Here is a 27,678-nt window from a genome sequence, read left to right as displayed (position 1 = left end):
TACACTGGATTCTCCTGATAAAAAAAAAAATGGTCTAATGTCACACCTCGGTATTTTACATGTTTTCTTTTCAATTTTGAAACTAATACATTTTAAATTAAAAGAATATTGTTCCTCTAATTTGACCTTCTTACTTGGGCCAAAAAGTGCCCATTCAGTTTTTCCTAGGTGAGGAATAGTTTGTTACATGTATCAACTAATCAGTCGTGACATTGTTCCAAAATATTTTACATTTTGTGAGAAATAACTTTTGGATCTTACAAGAATCGTCTGCATACCAAAGTACAACAAGCAACTCCACAAAACATATTATTTACACACACAGCCATTTATAACGCTAATGTTTTCCTGTTAGACTATTATGACTTGAACCATTCTTTTGATTGAGTGAACTCTCGGAATACTTCTAACTTTTAGCAGTATATGGTCATGTAGCTGAGTCAGATGCCCTTTGTTTTGTAGATCTATTAAAACGTTAACCATACCTGTATATTAAAAAAAAAAAAACCTTTAGCAGTTGGGAGTTTGATGTAATCAACAAGATGAATCTGTTGCATATATGATTTCCTAAAACTACTTTGAAATTCATAAAGTAAATTGGTTTCTACTAAAAAAAATCAAGTTGGTAGTAATTAATCTCTCTAAAAGTTTTAGAAATACATAATTGTGATCTATCAAACATCGCAATTTGTCAGGAAGCTTCTACTACTGTCCACCCCCCTCCTAACCCCAACCCCTCCCGTCATCATAAAACATTTTAACTGCATTTAAAATGGCACTATATAAACCTTTAACTGAAGGAAGTTTCTCCACTAATTTAGCAGCTGTAGTAGTAAAAAATGAATTGAAGTGATGAGCTATATAGTATATGACAGTTTATATGGAACCCGAAGATTTTTTTTCGATTAGGGGAAATAACCGATAAGTCACGATAGCTTCGATGTCGGTAAGAGTAATCGGCCTTAACCGGATGTTGACAATTTAGCGTTACTTTCTGATATTAATAATGGGCAACAAGTTAAATTCTGCGTTTACAAATAAATTTTCAAAGCACCCCGGTGGTGTGAATAGTAAGAGGGGAACAAAAAGAAAGCTTGAAAGTGAAACAGAGACCGCTCACAGTTCAAGGGAAGACAATTCAGATAAAGTACATGTAGCAGGAAAGTCCGAGTGTGGCGACAGCCCCTCCTCCCCAGGAAAGTGTGAAGTTGGACTAGCCCCAGTGTCAGATATTCACACACCTAAAAGGTGATGGAACTTTCTTCAATAGCATAGTAAATTATGTTCAACAATTGTGATAAGTGCACCATATAGTTTGCAAAATAAAAAGAACACATATAGGCCTGGCCTATGTAGATACATTCGTCGGATACTGATGAGAAAAAAACGAGATCACCCGTGGGTATCCGACGATGATGTAGATACCGTTTCTTGTAATTTATATAGGATTATTTGGGTAAAAGTTGATCGAGTACATGAGAAATTGTAAATACTACATAGATAAGTTTATTCCAATTTTGGGCCCAGAGGGCATAACAGCAAGACAGCTTAAAATACAGAAGGAAATGTCAAAAACGAAAGTGCAAACTACATGCTGGGGAAACGAGTACATACATATATATATATGAATTGCAAATCAGGTGTATACACCTGTAAATCCGAAGAATCAGCGCACTACACACATCATTAGTATAGAAATGGGCTTTAAATATATATTATATATAATCAGTGTCCTTTTTATTACTACATACTGCATGTATCTTTAGCTAAATTAGAAAAATGCACACATTTAATCATTCTTGGCTCAGTAAACAAAGATTGAGTTAATTCATATTATGTATAAGTGTGTATGATGTTCAGAGAAGTATGCATCAGATTTCGGGTGTAAAATTTTTTAAACTATCCAATGTGCTCCTTTTGAATAACATTTTGAAAATGAAAAAAATATTTGTACATCAATATATATATGTTAGTGTCAAATGCATATATTTTTTTTAATGATTATACACATCAACTAAATGAATCAAAACAAATTACATTGAAGTTTCACAAAATATGAAGAACTGACATGTTGTGCTTTTATATGATAAAGTTAGCATGCATAATGTCACAATTGCAATATGTGGTGCAGTTCTCTGCACATAGAGTACATATATAATTCTTAACTAGCAATAGTCCTTTAAAACTATATCTGTAGGATCAATTATAAAAACATAAAATGTTGATAACATTGCAATGCTTTACGTAGCAAGCGTTATTGAAAATCAAAACGTTGTTAGCATGTAGGGCTGAAACAATTCGCCGAAATATCGATACTGTTCAATTTAAACACTCGATTCAATGTTCGATTCATTGGCTCGATCTTCAGTTTAATACGTTTTTAATGACCTTTCCGTATTATTTTTTATTTTCACATGTATGAGGGACAAAATGGCATCCGATAGCGGTCAGACTGTTGTTAGCATCAACTCTGACAAAAACAATATTGAACTTAATGAGTTTAAACTACAAAGCCACAGACATCTTACTGATTGACGGTTTGGAAACAGTTTGCTTTTGAAATTGTGACTGTGAATCTATGTAATAAAATTTTTCTTCAAAGTTATTGGTTTCTTCTGTAAAATGCATCGTACTGAATTGTGGGATAAGTATTGCAGTACGTATCGTGAAGGGAGTGTATTGTTTCAGCCCTATTTGCATGGTACAAATGAAATTTTATAGATATAGCAAATCAGTTCATGTTTTGATATTTTTTTGCTTTAGACATGATAGAGAGTACCCATACTTTTACTGAACCATAAACATCTGCACTGTAATAGCGATGGGAAATCTTTAACCCCATTTTTAACATCACATTTCTTTGCAAATATTCATGGACGACATAAACAGTTTAAAGTGCACAAAAATTGAAAAACATGTTTTAAAAAGGTTATTGGTGGAACTCTTATTGTGGAAGTGGACTTAACTAGCTCAGTCCAGTTTACACAGCAAATAAACATTGGACTTAACTAGCTCAGTCCAGTTTACAGCAAATAAACATTGGGTGGCCACATTTCCTAATATTCAGTCTGTTACCTTCATGTGCATGATGTAGGCATTTTTGGTTTTTATTAGTTATATCATAATTATTATACCCCCCGCAACAAGTTGTGGGGGGGTATACTGGAATCGGGTTGTCCGTCTGTCTGTCCGTCCGTCTGTAGACGCAATGGTTTCCGGGCTCTAAAGCATTATCCTTTCCACCTACAGTCACCATATCATACATATGGACTACCCATGGGATGAAGATGTTCCCTATTGATTTTGGGGTCAAAAGGTCAAAGGTCAAGCGCACTGGACATCGAAGTAGCAATACGGTTTCCGGGCTCTAAAGCGTTATCCTTTCCACCTACAGTCACCATATCATACATATGGACTACCCATGGGATGAAGATGTTCCCTATCGATTTTGGGGTCAAAAGGTCAAAGGTCACGTGCACTGGACATCGAAGTAGCAATATGGTTTCTGGGCTCTAAAGCGTTATCCTTTCCACCTACAGTCACCATATTATACATATGGACTACCCATGGGATGAAGATGTTCCCTATCTATTTTTGGGTCAAAAGGTCAAAGGTCAAGCACACTGGACATCGAAGTAGCAATATGGTTTCCTGGCTCTAAAGCGTTATCCTTTCCACCTACAGTCACCATATCATACATATGGACTACCCATGGGATGAAGATGTTCCCTATCGAATTTGGGGTCAAAAGGTCAAAGGTCACGTGCACTGGACATCGAAGTAGCAATATAGTTCAGTTTGTCATGCCATTTGTTTTTTACACTCAGAAAAGAGGTAGTTTATACCTATTACCAACACTCTTTGGGACATTGGGGTAAGTGGGGGGTATTCTTAGTGAGCATTGCTCACAGTACCTCTTGTTTTATATGTTGATTGACTAACAATAGGCCTAATAAACACCATCTCTTTTGAAAATTTAATTACAGAAAACGACTGAAATCAACATCAAAATACATTTATCAAACACTGTTCCTTGATGGGGAAAATAGCGACATCAAAATATATGCACTTGGACAAGAGTGGAAACTTCACAAGATATATTTGTCTCAGGTGAGAAGTGTGCAAATTTAAAATTCATATAAATGTACATGTAAATACTATTAATAGACTGATAGAACATATTACAGAATTCAAATAATACATTTATGAGTAATGGGGAAATATCTCAGTCACCTGTGTTGATATTGTAAGCTTATTTCAAATCTTCATAGTAATTAATATAATATTATGAAGTGTTTAGCAGGAAGACATCACAAATTATCCTATCTTAGTAGTGTTGTCATTTCATAAAACAAAAAAGTAACCATAAAGCGAGATGCAAAATTGCATTAGATTGGGAATATATATCTTCACAATTGTTATTTGTGACCTTTGATGTTGACACTTACATCACTATTATAATTGATTGATTAACAATCCCACATATTTTTGATTAACTTTTATTAGAGTTATCTCACTTGTGTCTTTAAAATTCATCATTTGAAGAGAGATAACACAGTTGTCCCCCCTCACATGAGGGAGACATCACGAAGTGTCTCCCTTCACGTGACCAGCCCTCAACCAATGAAATTGACTGTATTATTCTGAAGGATAATAAGTTTAGATCGAGCACTTTGGGAATTTAATATTTTATAATTGTCAGTATGTGATATCCATCTTATTGAAAACATTGGTTTTAGTTTAACTGTTTCTTACTAATAGAGTTGTATTGTACATGTATGTACAATGTACTTGTAAGATACCAAAAGTGTTATTAATAGAAACTCTTAGTCATCTTGTATTTTATTTTTGTCTCTCTTTTCAGTCTCCCTACTTCTCTTGTATGTTTAATGGTTCCTGGCGAGAGTCTCTGATGGCAGAAATAGATTTACAGATCCCGGACCCAGCTATTGACACATCAGGTCAGACAGGCCTTGAACTAGTAATGACTGGATCTGTTTGATAGGCAACTAGTAATGATTAGGTCTATTGGATAGACAACTAGTAATGACTGAATATGTTTGATAGGCAACTAGTAATGATTAGGTCTATTGGATAGACAACTAGTAATGACTGAATATGTTTGATAGGCAACTAGTAATGATTAGGTCTATTGGATAGACAACTAGTAATGACTGGATCTGTTTGATAGGCAACTAGTAATGACTAGGTCTATTGGATAGACAACTAGTAATGACTAGGTTTTTTGGACAGACAACTAGTAATGACTAGATCTTTTGGACAAACAACTAGGAATGACTAGGTTTGTCTGATAGGCACCTATAAATGAGTATATTTGTTTGGTAGGCATCTAGAAATGAATGGATCTGTTTGACAGGCAACAAGGAATGACTAGGTGAGAAGATAATGAACAATGATCAATCTCATAAATCCTATAAAGAATGAAAAATTAAAAATAGGGCAAGCACTGATCCCAGAATCAGGTGGATCTTGAGTAATACATAGTCAAAATTAGAATGTAAAGAATCGCTTAACAATTGGTATGAAATGTATCACACAGCATTCAACCTAATGACAGGTTTTATTTGCAAATTAGATCATTATAAAAACCATAGAATTTGTGAAATGCTGACTTTAAATGGGAAATTGAAACCCTGTAACATCAACTTATTTGTCAGAAGCCTCCATCGATTTAAGAATTGATCATATGCAGAACATGCTCTGGCATATTGAATCAGTTGAGAGACATAAACACCTTATGCAGGTGATAATGGAGTATTGCTATGCGAATGGGAATATGATGACGGAGAAGCTGAATTCATTCCATTTGTCATAAAGCTGAGTATGTTCAATAAAATATTCAAATATGAGCAGATATGGAAGACTGTGGTGTATTTTATTTTTGAGTTCACAGGAATATATTATCGAATTGACACCCAGATATGCAAATTAAAGTGAGTATTGTTGATAGATAAAACATTGTCGATGTATCAAAATATTGAGTTGAAGGATACAACAAGAGATTTTTTTTGTTTTCTTCTGTAGAAGCTTTTTAATAAATTCTTTCTCATAAGAATATAAATACAGGTCAGCTAATAAAGGTGTCACAATTTCCATGGCAAATTCTAATAGGCTGTTTGAAGACCTGATCACTAAAGATGACATAAATCTGTATGAGAGTCAAATAGTAATGATTAAATCTGTTTGACAAGTAACTATACTGTTTAGGAATGACTTCTTTTTGAATTGCAAATAGTAATGGCTTGATCTGTTTGACTGGCAATTAATAATGACTAGGTGTGTTTTTCAGGCAATTAGTAAAGACTTTTCAAACAATTTGTAAAGAGTAGATCTGTCTAACTGGCAATTAGTAGTGATTAGGTCTTCTTTATTTACATAAATTAAATGAAAGTAATTCTGGTCCAACTATTTTAGTACTTAATATGCCAGTTTTTCATTTATCATAGTGAGTTACATACTGAACTAACTGCAATCTGCACAAGTAGGGAGGGGGGGTCGTTAAAATACATGTAATAGAAGATATACATGTATCCTGAATTAAATCTTGCAGCTCTGAGGACAGCCTTTGGTTCCTTGTACAGGGATTATGTGTTCATCAAACCAGTAGAGGTCGTAGGAGTTCTCGCTGCTGCATTTCTTTTACAACTGGTATGATTGATTAAAACAGGGCAGAAATGCACATATTTTGATATTTAGTATTGTATGATAAGAATATCCTTGCTACCAGAAAATAGTGTTTCTCCATCATTTTGTGTATTTGCAGGATGGTTTAAAGCAGCAGTGTCTGACTTTGATGGGCAACACTATAAGGTAAAATTATGCTTAATATACATGTATAGATGTTGACTCCCGAATTTGTGTTTATCAGAAATTCATTTTATCAACATTGAGGAATTCTGTCCTCCTTACGATATAGTTTAAATTAATTATGTCAAGGTCATATCTCTGAAATATGTCTTCACCACAATGTTGAAAGCCATATTGAAATATGCTTATTCTTGCTCTAAGTTTCATTGTGATCTTTCGGTAGAATATACACTGTATATAGATGTATTAAACAGTGATTTGAATTATCCCCCTTTGCAGCATCAGCAGGCTTGCATTACCCTTCCAAATGTAAGAGATTATAACTGTGAATTATAGCAAATTATTAAGTTTTCATACAAGTCGCCCCTGGGATGTCATTGTAGTTGAATGCAACTTATGGGAAAATATCAAATGTCAAAGCTACAGAACAGAAAATTGCAAAACCCAATGAAATAAGATTTTTTTCTCACCAAGATGGCAGACAAGGGATGTAACTTGTGGCATGTTGTCCATGGACAATAAGTAAAAAGACACTATGAATATGTGTTAGATTATTATGATTTACAAAACTAGTAATATTTTGAAGTTTGGTTCAGTGCTATAAAACTTTCCATTGTATAATTATGTCATTTTAAGCACACATTAGACTTGTCAACTGCTTAGGGCAATCAGATGGCAGATGATTAAATAATTTGATTTGACGATCTCTTAGTGTTTTGTAGTACATGTAATTAGATCTACATGTATACAGACCGTGGATATTGGCCTGGGTAGCTCAGTGTTTAGAGCACCTGACTAGTAATGCTGGGGTCCTGGGTTCGATTCCCGGTCCAGTCAAAGATTTTCTTCTCTCTTGTATATACTACAGTTGGTGCCATTGACCACCCCTGCAATGCAGGTTGTCCTGCCAGGGGCGAAAAGAACCTGACTTGTGTGTGTCTTTGAGGGCAAAGACAAATTAAGGAGGGAAGAATGTAGTAATTAGGGATATACAGACCGTGGATGTCGGCCTGGATAGCCCAGTGGTTAGAGCACCTGACTAGTAATGCAGGGGTCCCAGATTCGATTCCCAGTCCAGTCATAGATTTTCTCCTCTCTCCTACATATACTTCAGTATGTTAATGTAATCAATGAATTAGGTTTATTGATTTTTATTTTCTTGTGAAAAGTTTGATTTCCTAACTAAATATACCATATATTTCATATTTTCCTGAGTAACGTTGTACCAGTTAGGTATTTCATATCCAAATGTTTTCACAAGAGCTTGGTTAACTGGGTACTGTTAATGTACTAGGGCACATGAAATCATGCATGCAGTATAGACCGAATAATTCAAAGTGCTGAATAAGAAATTGATAAGTCGTATTGCATACTGAATTTGATATTAGCTGTGATGTAATATGAAAAAAATGTTTGTGAAAATTTTCTTGAAAAATTGACAGTGGTGACACAGTATGTAGCTATTATGAGGCCTGCTGCCGTTACGATGTGGAGAAGCTGAAAACTGAGTGCTTTAGCTGGCTGCTTACCAACATCCTGACCTCCGCTGATCTGGACCTCTTCAAACAGATCAAGTCAGAATCTTTTGATTTTAATTCTTTACTGTAAGGATCGATGACACATTGTAACAAAAATAAAATCAGATACGTATTTTTTGTCCTTTCAAAATTCTTCACCTGTCTGCTTGGCTCAGTGGATTAAAGGATTAAACTAGCAATTTATAGATCATGAGTTTTATTATCTCAGGCTTTTTTCATTTTTCATTTTATTCAGGTGTAAAATATCACAGAATATCATGATGATGAATTTAAAATCACAAATTGAAACCTGACATAACTTACAGCACTATGCAATTATTTATAATGGGGATAACATGACATATAATGATATGATAACCTTTTGATTTTTTTTTTCTTAATGATTTTACACTAAAATTCCAATATTTTGCTGTGCAAGGCAAAATTTTACAGTTCCAGAGCATTATTACGATTTTAGTTTTCATTCATGTCAATATAAGACCCTTCAGACTTTATAGGATTTGTTCACATGACCAACTTCATATCATGTCGATTATAGTTTTTATTCATGATAAAATATTTACATTCACTGAATCTTTTTTCTTATATTTCTTTTGAAATTGACATTGATTTCATCATGCAATAAATACATGTTTGCTGTAAACTAGTTCAATCTGGTTTTCTAGTACCACCTGTTTGCAAAATCATTACCAAATATGGAATGTCATCAAGGTCAAAGGGTGCATTGGCTGTTCCATTTAACGTAACAAATGGGTCAACCATATGATATTTTAAATCTTAATTCTAGTTTGTATTTTTAAATAATATATAAAAATATAGACTTAGATATAAACAATAAAATGTCTTTCTTTGTTGTTTCATCAGTTGATGAAGGTAGCAATCATTGCAGAAAAAATTTGCATAACCCGCTTACGCGATTGTTTTATTGTTTTAATAATTATTATTTATTATTAATTCGATATATTTATTAAATTAATTTAATAATTGATATTGTTTAATTGTTTTATTGTTGAAATAATGCCCTTCAGGCTTTATAGGAATTGATCATGTGACCAACTTCATGTCTCAGTGAAACTTAAAAAAATGATATCTTATTTCTTAATTGAATATGTGTTTTATACTATTTAATTTACATGATATGGATATGAAACGTTTGTTTTAGATTAATTTTACTTCGCATATAAGGTGTATTGTGGAAATGTAATTTTTTTTATCGTTGATTGTGTTATCTTTTTACCAACTATATATTTGATCTGAGTATAGAACACATACTATCTCATTGTCCATGACTTACATGCACTTTTCATTTCTAAATTCACAGTGTTGACATGATGAAAAGCTTGGTAGGAGATCCAGAGTTGTTTGTTATGCAAGTTGAAATGGATGTATACTCAGTGCTCAAACGGGTAAGAAGTGAGATGTCTTAAAATCTCTTATATTTAAAGTTTGAAAATGTGAAAAACTCAGTATGATGATAGTACATTTCTGAAATAGATTGTTCACATAAATTTTACAGTAGATATTTCTGAAATGGATTATTCACACAAATTTTACAGTAGATGTCTCTAAAATTGATTATTTACACAAACTTTGCAGTAGATATTTCTGAAATGGATTATTCACACAAATTTTACAGTAGATGTCTCTAAAATGGATTATTTACACAAACTTTGCAGTAAATATTTCTGAAATGGAATGTTCACACAAATTTTACAAGAAATATTTCTGAAATTGATTGTTCACACAAATTTTACAGTAGATATTTCTGAAATTGATTGTTCGCACAAATTTTACAGTAGATATTTCTGAAAATGATTGTTCGCACAAATTTTACAGTAGATGTCTCTAAAATTGATTATTTACACAAACTTTGCAGTAGATATTTATGAAATGGATCGTTCACACAAATTTTACAGTAGATGTGTCTAAAATTGATTATTTACACAAACTTTGCAGTGGATATTTCTGAGAGAGAATCAAACCTGGTGTGGAGATTACAAATCAATGCTGTCATCCATTGATGATTTTTTTAAAAGTAAGAAATCATATGTACCGTGTATTTCACATAATGTTGTACAGAGGTCAAATCAAGCTTTTTTTGTTATGGATATGCATGCTGATTCACCTTGAACATCATGACAGCAATGTAACTAAAGTGAATTCTGTTCAAATCAACACACTTATTAAAGTGGTGTAGCAATATCAATTTCAAATGAATATTACTACACCAGTTGCATGATTTCAGGGGATGAAACAAAATTTTGCATGGATCAAAACAGATTGAAAAAGGAATGATATGCTCTATGGACATAAAGGGGATGGAATAATTCTTGTAGTTGGACAAATTCTGCAGTAATTAGCCTCTGTCTGGGTTGTTATTTTGACACCTTATCACAAAATATTTTCATTAGAAACAGATTGATTTTGATAGGTGCAAATTACTTGGCCACATTTTAATTAGTTTTCTGCACATTTATCAGTCAAACGAATGAGAAATAATCGGGGAAAAAAATTAATCATGGCCAAATAAGCAGATGTGTGCTGTAACACCTCTGATACAATTGATTATCACTGAAGCAGTGATGATGACGAAACAGCATGCATTGACAACAATTTTGTTGTTGTTTTTCTTGAATTCCCCCTGGTCATTCACATGTTATGTTCCCTGATTTACCTGTGCTTTCATCTGAAATTTGTACCTAGTAAATAGAATATAGATAGAATTTTTGAGAGAGAAAAAAATGATTACTTTGAACATGCATGTTTGTGAAAACTTTTGTCCGATGATTCAAGTTTTGGTGATACCAGTTTCTATTACTTCATCCAAAAAGTGTAAAATTGCCAGTGTAGTAACACACCAATTTTTTTTACTTTCTTTGATCTCTGTTCATTCATATGTATCACTGAATAGATGTACATGTAGTGTGAACTCACAGACATTCAGACAGTGATTTATAGTACAGAATACATATTCTAGTCTACGCGTACCTCACATGCCACAGCTTCTTGCTTTACAACTTGCAATGGGTTAATAATTTCACCCTGCAACATAATTACATTATATATGTTTGATAACTTTTTCAAAAAAATATTAAATTTATAAAACAGTTTAATTTGTTAGGACATTTTAATGAGATATTGTTGTACAAATGTGCTGATTTTTATCAGTCATCACCTTGTAATAGAGGAATGTTACAAGTGTCTCAATAGTTACAGAACAGCCTTCGTGTAGTAAATAATAATGAAGTATACAATCATGTAAGTGTTTCATACAACTTTCAGTAACCTTTATTTAAGAAAATAGTTTCAGTTTTGAAAATACATGAGGGTATGAAATGCAGTGCTCCATGCTGGCATTGATAAAGCATTCATTTCAGTGCTTCATGAAAAGTTTGCTGGTATGAAAGTGTTGCAGTTCATACCCTCATGCATTTTCAAAAGTGAAGTTTATTTCTTAAATTTGTATTCTATTTTCATTTCTGTCTAAATTCCAGCCATTGAAATTGACATACTGTATTTATTTAATAAGTAGTTCTTTATTCATTATACATATTGTTTACAACTTTGGTGCATTCATGAGGAATATTAATTATGGCTATCATTGTTACCATTTGTAGAGATACCAAAGGCAAAAACATTGGAAATGTAAATATTTGGAACTAAAATGAGGATGCATGCTGTTCATGAATAGAATTTAATCAGAAAAAACCATACTTATTTGAAGAAAAGTGGCAATGATTGGTACTTGAACAGTATGCAATTTTTGGCTAATTTCTGTCCCATTGAAGACAAAATTAAAAAATGTTTAATCCACACAAATCATACCCATTTGTAGTATGCAATATTTTGTATTTCAAAAAATGAAATAGATCATGTCAGAAATGCATCATTTTAAGCATTGAATAGAAAACATGTTTAAGCATCAATTAAAATTTCAACTTGATGCATAGACATATTTACCCCAAAGTCATAAGAAATGAGAAAGTACATGTATACTATTTACCTGACATGTAATTGATATACACTGTAAGTATACGTTGTTGATCCTGTGACTAGATTATTGTCTTACAATACTGTGTAGTTTTTACCTTTAGCTTTAATCCCTGAAGTAGAAAATTATAGCCATATTGTATGTAGTTTAAAAAAAAAGAACTAATAATAATACATACAAAACCACCAGACCCAGCCAATGAAATACAGTGGTTTTTAAGGTAAAAAAAAAAGCATGCATATTTTCTGTTGATAAGGTTATGTTAAACTGCAAATGCTTCAACACAATATCTAGTCATCAGCATATATGATACTATAAACATGTATTTGACAAATTATTGGAGAGGGGGGATGTCTTTTTGTTTCCCATTCCTGTGTTACTTTAGGAGGAAATGAAACCGACTGCTTTCTGGAAACAACGGCAGGAAAGACATATTTACCAGCCTTCAGTCATGTTAGGTGGCAGCACATTGTAATAGATCTGGACTCACTGCTTATACTAGAACAGGACAGGATAATAAACCTGGGTAAGGCATATCAATTCTAGTCCAAATTTAGAATCAACCTGGGTAAGGCATATCAATTCTAGTCCAAAGAAGTAGGTACAGTTTCTACAGTCATCTGGCCCAAAATATTGATGATTTCACTTGGAGCTCAAATCCTGACAGTCAATTAAGGAATAGTTTAGCAAACCCAAAATTCACTCAGTTTGATCAGCAAAAATGATTTGTGTCATATGATGAGAGCTTGAAGTTGGCATAAAATTGCAAAAATGCCATTTTGAATGAAAATATCCACAAATTCAGGTGGTTTTCCTTTTAGAAAACATACAGCGCATGCGTCGAGCAAATTCATATTGAAGCATGTTTTTCATCTCAAAATAATACACAATATATATCATTTTCATTTTGCTCGACAAATGCGCACATCTTTTCCTGAGCAATAATTTGTATGACATTTGACAGTTTTCAGGCTTATTTTGAGAAAAAGGCGGGAAATGTCTTATTCATGATGTCATAATGCTATCCATTTAGGACTATCATTCTGATTTTGTTGACATAGTATACCTGGCATTTATTTTACTTTCTTAAAACGCTGATTAAGGTTAATTCCAGACACATTTTATAGAGAGAAATTTTTTGGGCCTTTTTATGTATACAACCGTACCTTGTTCTTTGAAATCAACCTGGGTAAGGCATATCCTTTTTAGCCAAAATTTGAAATAAGAAAGTTAAAATACATGAGCAACTATGAATAATATACTTTTATAATGTCAATTTGTCTTTGAAATAGGGAGTCGGGTTTCATAAATGAATTATTGTTAATATTTTCAAAATTGTTTTAATATATATATCTATATATATATATATATATGTGTGTGTGTGTGTGTATACTGCAATATCACAAAATATGTAGGAGTTTTCATGCATGTACTTCAGAGTGGATCAAGCCCTTATATCCTGGAATGTGGAGAAAGATGTTGAGATTGGAGCAATCTAAGGACAAAGGGTAAAGAGTTCTCTTCTCTTGACTTTATTGGAGTTTGTTTCACTCCTCCTAGAACTGGATTACCTTATACAGCTGTGTTTTAATTTTTGAGTAGTAGTGATGTTCATATATACACTATTTATACACAAAGAATGTTATTCACATTAATCTTTTAACAGCCCTGATGAGGTTCCAAATGAAAACCATTTTAATCAAACTTCCTTGCGATGTGGAAGACTGCTCAAATGTGAAGGAGAGGTTTGTTTAATGTTATTAAATAACCATATTTAGTTTTTTATAAACTGGAAAAATGTGCATGCTATAGCAGATGTTACATGTAAGCTTTCTCTTTGTTCAGTACTGCTGGCGCTGGGTGGGTTATAATTATGGTGTTGATATTTTGCTCACGTACGTCAACAACGTCATCTTCATCAAGCGGAACACTCTCAGTCAGCCAAACCCTCACTCAGCAAGCTTAGACAAAGTCAGGAACTTGGCCTACAGGTAGACATGTGATATCTCACCGCATCACAAAGCATGCAATATAATCTCATGTAATCTCATATCAAAGCATAAAAGTCAGTTTTAGATCTGTTGCATTGTGAATTGAGACTTGCAGGCAGACTAACGATGGACAAACAGACTGACAGATGGACTAACAGATTAACAGTTGGACAGACTGATAGACTGACAGATGAGAAACTTTGTTCAGGAAAAGCTCACTTAAACCATTGACTCAGGTGTGCTAAACATGCATGTGAATAATGTTGCGTATTATAATCACTTATCAGTGCTATACTTCATATTTATTTATTTACATTTCCAAAGTTTCCCAGTTTACGTTCGGAAGGTCGCTGGTCTCTTCCCAGGTACATTGTATCTGGGTTCTCTCTTCCACCAATAAAAAACTGGGCGCCACCAGATAATTGAAAATTTTTTGAGTTTGGTGGAAAACATCAATCAATCAATCAATGATTTTGCCTTTGATATTGACATAAGAATTATCTCATGAATGTGTTATAGTTGTAAAGAATGCACGTATGAATCTTAATTAATATAGTGCATCAATTTTAATGGCTGGAAATTCCAACAGAAAGAAAATGTAAATATAAGGAATGAATTTCATATTTGAAAGTACATAAGGGCATGAAGTGTGATGCTCTCGTGCTGGTATACATGTACTTTTCATGAAGTGTGATGCTCTCTCATGCTGGTATACATGTACTTTTCATGAAGTCTGCTGGTGAGAAGCATCGAAATTGATTCTCTCATGTATTTTCAATGAATAGTGCATATTATTTTAATAGAAACAAGAGGCCTGTTGACCACAATACTTACCTAAATCACCTTGGCCTGATGTTCTTCATCAAAAGACTTTTTTTTTACCCTCTTTATTCCCACAAAATATTTTAACCCCATATTATGATCCCACCCTAGCCCCATGGGGTCATGATTTCACAAGAAGCAGCACTTGCAAAATAGAATTCATCACTTTTACTTTTATATTGCTGAAATAGACATATTAAAACATTTGCAGGGATGTAAATTCGTGGGTAAGGGTGACCCATGAAATCCACGAATATTGATTTTTATCCCCATGAGAAAAAGAATGTTTATACAATGTTTTTGACAATAGAGGAAAATCCACTTTGGGCAGTATGAACCAGACTTCTTTAGTGGGAAATGATTGCAGTCTCATATTACTGACAAATTGTACTGTAGAAATATGCTTGATTTTGAAGGCTGACGATTGCCTCTGTGGACAAGGATGGAAAAGTTACAGAAACCAAGACCACAGAGATTCAGAAGCTGTCCCTACACAAGGATGAGGTAACGTTAAAAGATAATAAGATATTATCAATATTTGGGTTGATAAATTGTAATGAGATCCTAATTTTCTACTTCAATATGAAAACTCAGTACTGTAAACCTGGATGGCAATTGAATTTTAGGTCAACTGAGTCACTTGAAGTCCATTGTAGTGCGTTAATATTTGTACATATGTATAACCCAGTTGTTCTCTGAAATTACTTGCCCATTTTTCTTCAAATTCAATATGGAACATCTTTGGAGGTAACTGGAATTAAAATTGTAAATTTTAATGTCACTGATCCCCTGGGGATAGAGTTAAAAATTTATGCAATCTTTAAAAATCTTTTCCTATAAATCAGGGACATGTAGCAAACAAATGGTGTCTAGTCATGATGAGCAAGGATACAATTCATGGCCCCTGCGTCAGGAATTTTTGTTGTAAGGGTTGGCTTTATGGTTCATATAATAATTGTCTCTAACTCAAACAATGAGTACATAGTGATGATAAGAAAAGCCTTTTCCAAAATTGGAAATTTTGGTGCCAGGATCAGAGATTCTGGTGCTAGGACAGGGCTTTGTGTTTCAGACAGTGAAAATGCATTATTTCTTTAGAAATCTTTTTCTTGACTCCTGGACATCAGATGACCAAACTGAGTGCATGGTAATGTACAAAGTAATTATAGAGAAAAGCTTCTGAAATTGTGAAATCATGGTGTCTGCATCAGGGGATCTGTAGCTAGTGCAGGGATCAAAACTTTAAAAGAAAGTATGCAATCTTTTAAAGTCCTTTTCTTTACTCAGGGACATTTAATAGAAAGACGGTATGCATAATCATGATGAGCAAAGATGCCTTTACCAGAAATGTGAAATTCATGGCCCCTGGGTCAGTGGTTCTTTTTAATGTTAATGTGGGGATTTATGGCTCATATTGTGAAAAAGCAACTAATTCCTTTTTCTAAAAAAAAATCCTCCTTTACCCTCCCTGCACAGCTTGAAGAAAAGCCATCTGCAGGGTTATGAAGAGCATGAATCCCTTCACCACGATTGTGAAATTTATTAACCCTTGGTCAGGCTTTAGAGTGGGAGCCCAAATGAATATGTAGTGAAAATGTGTATGATATTTGGATATCAATATTGTATTCATCGTTATAACATGCATGTAAGCTGTCTACCAAAATTGTGAATTTTCCTATACCTGGACCAGGGGTTCAAGGCTTTAGGACTGGGCCCAAGTGGCTATATAGTGAAAATGCTGTTAATCTTTAAAGTTATCTTTTTTACCTCTGTGAATTGTAAGAAAAAATATTGTAAACATAGTTATGCAAAGGATGTGTATGTAGCCCTCTTCCAAATGTGTGGAAGTCCCTTCACCTGCACCAAGGGCTCAGATTCTAGCTAGGCATAGCTATGAGGTAAAAAAAAAAAAACCCAAAAAAAAACCTGGTTCTCAGAACTCCTCTTACATTTTATGCTTTAGCCACATCGTCTTTTGGGAGATTATTGGCAGTGTCATTTAGAAGTGTGATAAGTTTTTGGAATTTTCTTTTTTCACCTTGTGAGGCATATGGGGTGGAATAACGACAAACAAAAACCTGGTGCTCTGTGTATTGTGTCATGTGCAACAAGAATATACATTTGGTTGTAGTAGGGACTTTTTACCAAATTTTTTTTAACTAAACAACTCCTTTTCAAACATAATTTATTGTTTATCAAATTATGAATTTATTCTTTATTAATTAATGAATTGATTATATAAAATATTAACATAAGAGGCCAGGTAAAATGCAAGAAAGTATCATTGTATTTCCAAAATTACTGCGACATGCTCATTACCACTTCTAAATTAAGACATGTAGTATGCATTATTGCTACCGTTAGCCAACCCCTTATGCATGTACAGTCATGTATAAAGTACATCTGAAATCAAGATCAAAAATGTAATTTCTGGCTATGTAGTGGTAGTATATTCCGCCCATAGGTCATTCTCACCTGAACATTTTATGCTAAATTTTATCATGTATATTCAGGTAAGTTATACAATAACTACTGTGGCTTCTTTGCTAGTTACCCAACACTTGAGTGTGGGTATTACTGTCTTATGACAGCATCTAGTGTTAAGATGTTATAGAATTATCTGCAGGTACACTTACCTCTGTCTTCAAAGTTAAATGAAGATCATGAATTCATGCATGTGTGTTGGTTATTTGCAATGTAATACAATGTATATCAATTAAAATTTAAAGATTTCAATGAAATAGGTAAATGAGTTCTTTACAACAGAAACTTTGGGTTTTCTTTTAAAGGATCAGGATATGTATAAGAATTGAAAAGTTTATTGTGTCAACATTGCAACCTGATTTGTAAGAAATGCTGTAAGAGCTTGATAGAATAACTTTGGACAGAAAAGTTTAAAGTGGAGTGCATTTCACTCAGAAATTGATTTCTCTTGTATTTGCAGCAAGAACCCCTTTACCCAAAGGATTTTCAGCAAAAGCATTTCTCTTGACATCAGTGTCCTTTAATCCTCTTACAGGATTTTCATTATTGATATTAATTCATAATACACAAGACCATGAAAAAGTCAGTCATAGAATGTGCTACTCTACTACTACCTGTGTGGAAAAACAAAAACAAATTCAGAGTCCGTTTCAGTCTAAGCTAATATTCTAATCAAAACTATCCTCTACTCCCAGTTTCTATCAAACCCATCAATAACAGACAGCCATAGGCTTTGGGTGAAGACCCTCAGTCCAGCCTATTAATATTGGATGTAATCTGTTCTTAGACTATGAGGGTTTTGATGAATAATAATCTCTTCATATTTATAAAGATAAATCCCGAATCCAAAGACCTTGATTTGTATCATGTCCCTCCACTGTCACTTTTAACATTTATAACATTTTACTGCTGAGTGACCTTATACTAGTACTATTCCATGGCGATAGATAAATGAATGTGGGATTTAGCTGTCAGTAGTGACAAAAACACCACTGTAAATCAGACGGTCAGTGACCATGTAGACGATGTTGAATGTGGAAGATTTCTTTTAATTTTACTCATGGTCAGTGACCTTGTAGACGATGTTGAAATGTGGGAGATTTCTTTTAATTTTACTCATGGTCAGTGACCTTGTAGACGATGTTGAAATGTGGGAGAATAAGTGTTTGAAATAATTTTTAAAATACTGGTGTTATTACTGAAATATATAATATAGAGCAATTTTCATTGAATTCAATTTTTGGTGACAGAATGACAGCTAATGCCCCTTCAAAACATAATGATATTATAATACAAATGTATATTTTTCAAGGCCCTAAAACCGTCTTCCTGCTAAATATATGAATGTCCAGTTTACTTGACCTTAGACATTAAAATCGATAAGAGTAGGTCTCTAGATGAAACGATGACTTTCTTTTACGAATACGAACTTGGAGACAGAAGGAAAAGGGTGAAATTACGGAGGCATAAAATAATACTTTTCAACACTTTAAACACGCGAAATAATTTTGGAAATTCAATGAAAAACGAGTCACAGAAAGACACTTTATGAAGTTGATGTGTCTTCTTTGAGGGAATGTCCACCAACAGATAACATTTGCAGTACTGAAACACGTACTATAATAAGATAGACGGATTCATAAGAATGGCGACTTATACCTCATTCATACCACAGGTCCCGAACTCTGTGATACCACAAATTCATGGTATCACAGAGTTCGTGCCCAAAACGGGCTTAGCCCCTGTGGTATGAACTGATTTACTCCTATGCAAATTTTGCACCTAGTCAGGGGTAGGTGCAAATTAAGTTTTGCTCATATATTGTAGCAGATTTTCTACTTCTATGTGCATTTTATTTATATCTTGTGCATTTTTTCCTCAACATTTACACATCAGCCTTTTAATAGATCTGTCTCCATTATCATCATACACCGGACCGTATATTAATCTGATTCCGCGAGGCATCTAAGCTGTCAACAACAGTTTGCTTGACGAATTTAACTCCGAATATTCAATATGAATAAGAATAATATGAAATTTACACCAACAACTGCTGTGCAGTTGGCGAGTACAATCGGATAGTCCTGACGTGAGGTACAAAACGTAAAAGCAGCAGTACAAAAACAGCTCCATAAACATAGTCAAATTACAAAGTGATTTCTTTTAATTTTACTCATGGTTAGTGACCTTGTAGACGATGTTGAATGAGGAAGATTTCTTGTAATTTTACACATGGGGGTCCTGCACACTGGGTCTTTAATGTACGAAGTAGCCTTAACCTTCACCCTTTAACTGGGAATTAAATTTAGATATAACGCCGGTATTGATTGAGACATCACAGTATTAGTGTGGCTTATGGTACATTTATTTCAGTGGCGAAATACTCGCAATCAATTATCTAACGTACACTGTAGTTTTTAGGTTTCTCTTGTTTTGTTTTTAGAAAACAAATGCATTTATTAGTCATTAAGATGTATTCCTATGCCATTGAGAGATTTTGAGAGAAAAAAGGTTGCCATCACTTTTAGCTAATGCTAATAGGTAATGCCCCTTTAAGGATCCGTAATGTATGAGTCGATCATATCCGTATGGATTGACTATTGTGACGTTACCTATAGCGCACATGAAAGAAAAACAACCCTGTAATTATCTATTGCTTTACGTATGTAATAGATATAATTAATTCAATCCGTTTAACTTGACGTTGCGTTTGTAAAATCAAATTACTTTTCATCGAATACTGGATCATTATTTTTATCTTGGTCGTCTTTACGTCAGCAATTAGATATGATTTTATGTGTATCTTTATTGAAGATAATATTCCTTACGGATGTCGTGTTGATCATATCGTAAAATTGTTATCTGTAGGGGATGAGACATCAGGATAAACGATTCTGTCATTTAATCAAAGATGTCATAAAAATCTACTGCTTTTGTAATTTCAGGAAATGCTTGCGATGAGTGTGAACAAAACCTTTACTTTTCCTCTGTACCTCAGTATGAATATTCTATTGACGGGACAGAAGTCATCCCAACCGGAGCACATTGATATCTGTACCGCGGCACAGTCCAGGAGTCTTCAACATACCTCCTCACAGACATGTGCAGTTATAACATGCAACAATGGATCTCAAACAGAAAATTTGTCTGATAAATCCAATAAGTCGCTAAATATACAGGATTTATCTTTATCAAGCTCCACAATTAGAAAGTGTTCTAATGGAAAGGTAGTTGATGACCCCCAGTATTCAGAGGAGAAACTCTCTAGCATTAACCGCACGGCGAGTTCTAATGATAATAATTCACCGAATTCTTCAACGCCAATTGAACTTTTGTCTTCATCAACTTCTACTCAAAGCAGTAAGAAAAGCCTCAGTGAAAATGAAGCCGAAGGAACTGAAACTTCGTCACAAGGTGCTGATTCATCAAACTCTAATAAAGGAAGACGTGCGCTAAGATACCCAGAGGAGGAATTAATCCTGTAGAGAGTAGCATACGAGCAGGCTGATGCAGTCAAGCAAATCCAGCGGTAGAGTGCTACACAAACCAAATCACAATACTTTGAAATTTTTAAAATTAAATTCATGTAACATGGCATGATATTGTATATATTATATATTTTACCTGAATTACCCAGGCAGCCTATTGGTATTCATACCCGTCTGTTTAACTGTTGAACATTTTTAACTTCTTTCCAGAAACTACTTCACCAGTTGTCACCAAAATAGGTATGAGGTCTCTTTAGGGGTAGAGAAACAAACGGGCTGAAATTCATGGTCATTGTCCCACTTGGGTTCTATGGGCGGGACCCCCCAGAACTTTACGAAATGATGCAATCATAAAAAGATATTACTTCGGAACATGTAGAAAGCATCTTGAGTGCATGCCTTTACCAATTTTGTGAAATCCATGGCCCCAGGGCGGGGCCACATAAGGTAAAGCACATAGAGAAAATGTACTTAATCTTTCTATATGTTGTGATGGTTTTTCCTATAGATACCCGAGATTTTACTATTCATCAAGGCTGCACTGTAACTTTAATTCAGTTGTGATTTTGGATCTGTTTACGTAATTCAGTGATTCAAAAATTAGAAGTGCATAGAATTTGATAAATGTTTAGTGAAATGGTTATTGACTGAATATCGGCACATTTGTCTGCCCTCGGTCGAAACACGGAATCGGACCTACCTATAGCAAGCTGGGCCCGCTTTACCGTGCAACGACCTCAGGTTGCATATTTAATAACCGATAATAAATCTTATTTATTCCTGAATATGTAGCAGATAAACTGAATGTATGATTATGATAAGCATGGCGATAATCTGCCAACATTTGTATTCACGGCCCCATGCAGCTGTGTAAGGTGTTCAGAAGTAGATATGCAATATACTAGTATATAGTGATAATCTATGAAATTCAATAAACATGTGGCAGATGATTTATAGTTATACCTCTACTACAATTGAAACTGGTGAACATGATTCAGGTCTTCAGACCCCAGGAGAGGATTATAAAAGGGATGTATTTTGAATTAATCATTTTAGCTCACCTGAGTTATAGACTCAAGTGCATTTTTCTGATCACCCGTTGTCCGTATGCCTGTAAACTACACTTCTTCATTAGATCCAATGGACCAATTTTAACCATATTTGGTACAGAGCATCCTTGGGGGGGGGGGGGGGGGTCACTTTTTCTTCAAATGAAGGGTCATCTTCCAAGGGGAGATAATCAAGAAAGGTGTAACTTGGGTGGGGTTATTTTTAAAAGAACCACTGGGCAGGAAAAGTTGAAACTTGTGTGAAGTCTTTCTAATATAGTGTAGATTCTAAATTATTCAGATCATGGCTCTAAGGAATGAAAGTTTTACATGTACTTATGATTATACAAGATTTCTTTAACAATACCTTCTCAACAACACCACGACCGTGATTAGTCATTTTAATATGCAAACATACTCAGGTAGTGCAAATTCAAGTTATTTTGAATCATGATCACGGGGATATAAAGGTGAGACCATAATTTGAGACGAGAGTTATAGGTGTGGAACATACGGGGATTAAAATAATCTTTTCAAGAACAGCAGGGACATGATTAGTCACATTGATGTACAATCATCCTGAGGTTGAACAGATTCCAGTTTCTTGAAATCATAGCCCTGCAGGGTAGGGTGGGACCACAATAAGGGGATCAAATTTTATATGGCAATGTACATATATGTATACGAAATTAGTAAAACTCTTCATAGTAACAGCAGGACAATGATTAGTTATATCGAAGAAAGTGAAGATAACGAACAGTGACCAATGGCATAACTCCTACAAAGAATAACAATTCTTGGACATACCAGAGGTGGTATCAGGAGTACGCATCCCCTGTCGACCGGTCACATCCGCCGTGAACCCTATTTGGATCAGGTATACGGAGCAATCCGTAGTCAAAATCAGTGTGTATAGAACGGCCTGACTATTGGGGTGAAACACGTCAGACAGCATTTGACCCAATAACGGGTTGTGTTGGTAATAACGACTATAGAATTTGCGAATTGCTGACTTCAAACGAGACTGTTGAAACCTATGTAACACAACTTGTTTGTCATTAGCCTGCCTCTAATTAAAATTTGATCATACGCAGAACACTCTTTTGTATCGAATCAGTTGATATACATAAACACCATATGCAGACCTGTGACAATGGAATATGGGAAGTTGGCGTTGGAGAAGATGAAGTAATCCCATATGTCATAAAGTTGAGTTGTTAGTTTGCCGTTAACATTTATGTTCAATAAAATATCTAAGTACGAAGCAGGTGCGGAATATTCTTTTATTTCAAGTTCACTGGGATATATTGAATCGACATATGAGTGATATTTATTATTGATAATCGGTATAAAACGTCGTTGATATATCTAAATGTCGAGTTGAAGGCCACGACAAGATATTTTTTCTCTCGTGTATGTAGAAACTTACGAGGATTTAAATATAAAAACAGGTTAGCTAATAAAAGAACACAATTTGTGCCCATGGGAATTCCAACAGAATGTTGAAAAACCTGATCACCAAAGACTACGAAGATGTCAATGAGGAACTCTGCCATCTTTTTAATATCAACTTCAGAGTATTTGTGCGTAGAATCGTGCATCGTCGGATACCCACGGCTGATCTCGTCTTCTACTCATGTGATGAGTTGAAGACGAGATCAGCCGTGGGTATTCGACGATGAGAATCGGGGTGGTGTTTCACAAAGTAATTTTTGAATGACTGATCACTAGATATGAATATTTCCTTTTCCCATATTTGTTAACTCGCCTGAGCTGAAAGCTCAATTGAGTTTTTCTGATCACCCGCTGTCCGTCTATCTAAAATGTTCACATCTCGACTTTTTCGCTAGAACCACTGGGCCATTTTCAACCAACCTTGGCAAGAAGCATCCTTACGTGAAGGGGATTCAGTTTTGTTCAAATGAAGGGCAACACCCGTCGCCAAGGGGAAATAATCACGAAAATCCAAAAAAAATAGTGTAGTTGTTTATTTTACGTTCCTTCGAGAATTTTTCTCTCATATTGATCTTAGTATTTTTCTCAAGAACTACTGCACCAGAAAAGTTCAAATTTACATGAAATTTCCCTGATATAGTGCAGATTCAAATTTGTTAAAGGGATCAAAGTTTTACGTTGTTACAATTTCTGATCCAGTTGCATTGTCTCCCAGTATTCAATACAAAATTATGTTGTATATTTACAAGTGTCTTCATAACCTGGATATTTGTCGGAATTGCTACACTGTAACACCATACATACCGGCGAGATCGGAATCAACTTGTCTGGTTACAGACCCTGTAACCAAAACAAAGACTTGTGGAGAGCGGAAGTTTGACATGGCAGCAGCGACACTTTGGAATGATTTGCCATGTGAACTTAGGAATGTACAGAAACTTGACTGTTTTAAAAGAGATTGAAAGACCCATCTCTTTCGTCATGCTTTTCATGTGTGATCTGTGGTTTTGCTTGTGGTGGTGGTGGGGGGTGGGGGGGGGGGGCGTGTATGCATTTCCCCCCTGGAACATTTATGCCAACAGTGTTTTAGCTTTTATCATTTTTACCACGCTGTTTTAGAAATCTAATGCGTTCGGAGAATTTGATCACAATAGTGGATCAAATAGAGGGAAAATCCTCTCTAAAACTACTGGGCCAGGGCAGTTTAAATTTACATGAAAGCTTCCTGGCATAGTGCAGATTAAGGCTTCTTAAAATTATTGCTCCCGGTGTTAAGGTGGGACCACAATAGGGGATCAAAGTTTTATATGCGAGTAAATAGGGAAAATCTTTTAAAATATTCTTCTCAAGAACCATGGGGCCATGAAAGTTCAAATTTACATGAAGCTTCCTGACATAGTGCAGATTCAAGTGTGTTCATGGGCCTCTTGTTGAAGAAGCAACTGCATATAACGTCAAAAAGTCTAGACTTTAATTTATCGTGAGGAATGGTCGGGTAAAGTGTTGAAAAGTCATACGTTTATGTTAATTTGAGAAGTTTTGTGATTTCAAATTTACTAATAGTTCTATAGAATTTTTTTTATAATTCACATTTGTCACTGATTACATTTATATGTGTCATCGTGTGATTTTCTCGCAAGAAATTAGTTTTGAAAATCGCAAAATCAAATCAACAACATCAAAGCGTATGACTTTACAACATTTTACATGACTATTCCTTACGATAAATTAAAGACTAGTGAGATCATAGATAGTTGCTTCTCAACATAAAATGGAAAAAGGATATATTCGTATGAAGTGATCAGTCACCCCCTCCCACCAAATACTTTGTTAAACACCACTCATTCCACGCACAAGTACTCTGAAGTTGAAATACAAAATATGCTAGAGTTCCTCATTGACAGTATCTTTGTGGTCTTTGGTGATCAGGGTTTTCAACAGTCCTCTGTTGGAATTCGCATGGGCACGAATTGTGATCCCTTGTAAGCTGACCTGTTTTGAGTCGACTCGCGTAGCGAACTTCTCCTTGGCATCGGGTCCGTCTTGCGGATTCACCGCTTCACTACCACTCTAGCTCATACCAACTGAATATAGTTTGACTGTCAGTGTATATATTAATTGATTTGTTAATTAAAATCATTGCCGTGCCCATAAAATTCTTAATAATGTCAATGGAATGCACACATTGTTTGTAAAAGAATGTGAAAATATTTTAAAATCAGGCATCGACCTGGCAGGTCATCAACCTAGCAGGTTTGCAACCGAATACAGTTGGGAGAATATGAGACTAGGGACATGAAAGCAGACACTGTAGGTCTTTCATTGAGTTTTTAAAAGACTTGCTAACAAGGTTAATAAAGTTATATCAATCTGATTAAAATAAGATCTTTGATCCGCTCTGTTATTGTTATGTCGCTACAGCGACATAACAATAACGGAGCGGACCAAAGATCTTACTTTAATCAGATTGAAAGTTACATATGTATGGAGCGCCAAATTAACATAAACTCAAATAATTGAAGATATCCTCAATTATTTGAAGATATCATCAATTCAATTATTGCTCTCTTTAATTGAATTAATGCGCGCATTAAATCAATTATTGCTCTCATCAAATGAATTAATGCGCGCTTCAATTCAATTATTGCTCTCTTCAATTCAATTGATGAGAACATTAATTTCGTACAAATATTGCTCGCAATAATTGATTTAGAGCTCGGTATAAATAATTTGATGATCTCTTTAATTCAATTGAAGATATCTTTAATTATTTACGATGCTTTTGTATAAGGAATTAATGCGCGCATCAATTCTTTTAAAGAGAGCAACAATTCAATTAAAGAGATCATTAATTCAATTGTGGATATGTTGAATTGAAGATATCTTTAATTATTTAGTTGCTCTCTCTCTAAAAGAATTATTGCTCTTTTCAAATGAATTAAAGATATCATTAATTCAATTCAAGAGAGCAATAATTGAATTAATGCGCGCATTAAATCCATTATTGCTTTCATCAACTGAATTAATGCGCGCATCAATTAAATTATTGCTCTCATCAATTGATTTAATGCGCGCATTATATCAATTATTGCTCTCTTCAATTGAATTGTAGCGCGCATCAATTTAATTGTTGATATCATTAATTAATTTGAAGAGATTATTAATTCAATTAAAGCGCGCATCAATTCAGCAGAAGAATTAATGCTATCATCAATTCATTTAATGCGCGCAATAATTCAGAATTTAAGATATCATTAATTATTTGAAGAGATCTTTAATTAAATTGTTGCGCGCATCAATTGAATTGATGATATCTTCAAATAATTGAAGATATCTTCAATTATTTGAGTTTATGTTAATTTGGCGCTCCATACATATGATGTATTCAAATTTTACCTAAACAATAATGCTGAAAGACTTATTAAGTCTATGGAAGTAATAATATTGCTTATCGTATATACAAATTCAAAATGTTATGTAGACTCAAGAGCAAAAATGAAACACAAGAAAGAGTTAAACAACATATAAAATATGAATTGCTAACATATCATAAAGTACTTAAGAAATGTAACACTCATAACTCGAATTATATAGACATTATATTAGGAATTTCGGATAAACTTTAATAAAATTAAATCAATGTGTGAGACATTATCAGTATTGTAACATACTTTTAATTAATATACATATATTTCTTACTATTCATATGTCTGTATTTATTTGTAATCGATATGTTCACGTACAACATGTATTTAATTATGTAAATGTAGTTTTACGTATGATATAAATCCACCTCTACTGGGAGAAAATGGTCTCCCGGCTAGGCTGCCCTAGGGTCATCTCTGGACTCTAGTTTGTGTGTGTGTGGACCCTGAGGCAGCATGAGTGGTATTATGTTTTAAGAAAATCCCTAGCTTTATTATATTTAACATTATGGCATTGTTGTAATTTACTAACTCATTGTTACATTGATCATCATACAATATGAATACTGTATAACCTATATATTTAAATGTCAACTATGACAATATT

The 27,678-nt window shown here is 34.1% G+C and overlaps 1 protein-coding gene across 1 annotated transcript; it reads left to right on the top strand.

Moving 5' to 3' along the window:
- Nucleotides 1-963: 963 nt before the first annotated feature.
- LOC125668637 (germ cell-less protein-like 1) lies at nucleotides 964-22,092 on the top strand. The gene is made up of 14 exons (XM_048902957.2): nucleotides 964-1,248; nucleotides 3,987-4,110; nucleotides 4,865-4,961; nucleotides 6,572-6,669; nucleotides 6,785-6,831; nucleotides 8,271-8,402; nucleotides 9,688-9,772; nucleotides 10,323-10,401; nucleotides 12,743-12,883; nucleotides 13,796-13,865; nucleotides 14,024-14,102; nucleotides 14,203-14,348; nucleotides 15,587-15,674; nucleotides 20,600-22,092. The coding sequence occupies exons 1-14, from the start codon at nucleotides 1,007-1,009 to the stop codon at nucleotides 21,137-21,139; spliced, it is 1,968 nt and encodes a 655-aa protein (XP_048758914.2). The 5' UTR covers nucleotides 964-1,006; the 3' UTR covers nucleotides 21,140-22,092.
- The last annotated feature ends 5,586 nt before the right edge of the window (nucleotides 22,093-27,678 follow it).

Source organism: Ostrea edulis, chromosome 4, assembly GCF_947568905.1.
Source record: "Ostrea edulis chromosome 4, xbOstEdul1.1, whole genome shotgun sequence".
Taxonomy (NCBI): domain Eukaryota; kingdom Metazoa; phylum Mollusca; class Bivalvia; order Ostreida; family Ostreidae; genus Ostrea; species Ostrea edulis.
The sequence above is the reverse complement of the archived record's forward strand: the minus strand, read 5'-3'. Positions and strand labels throughout refer to the sequence as shown.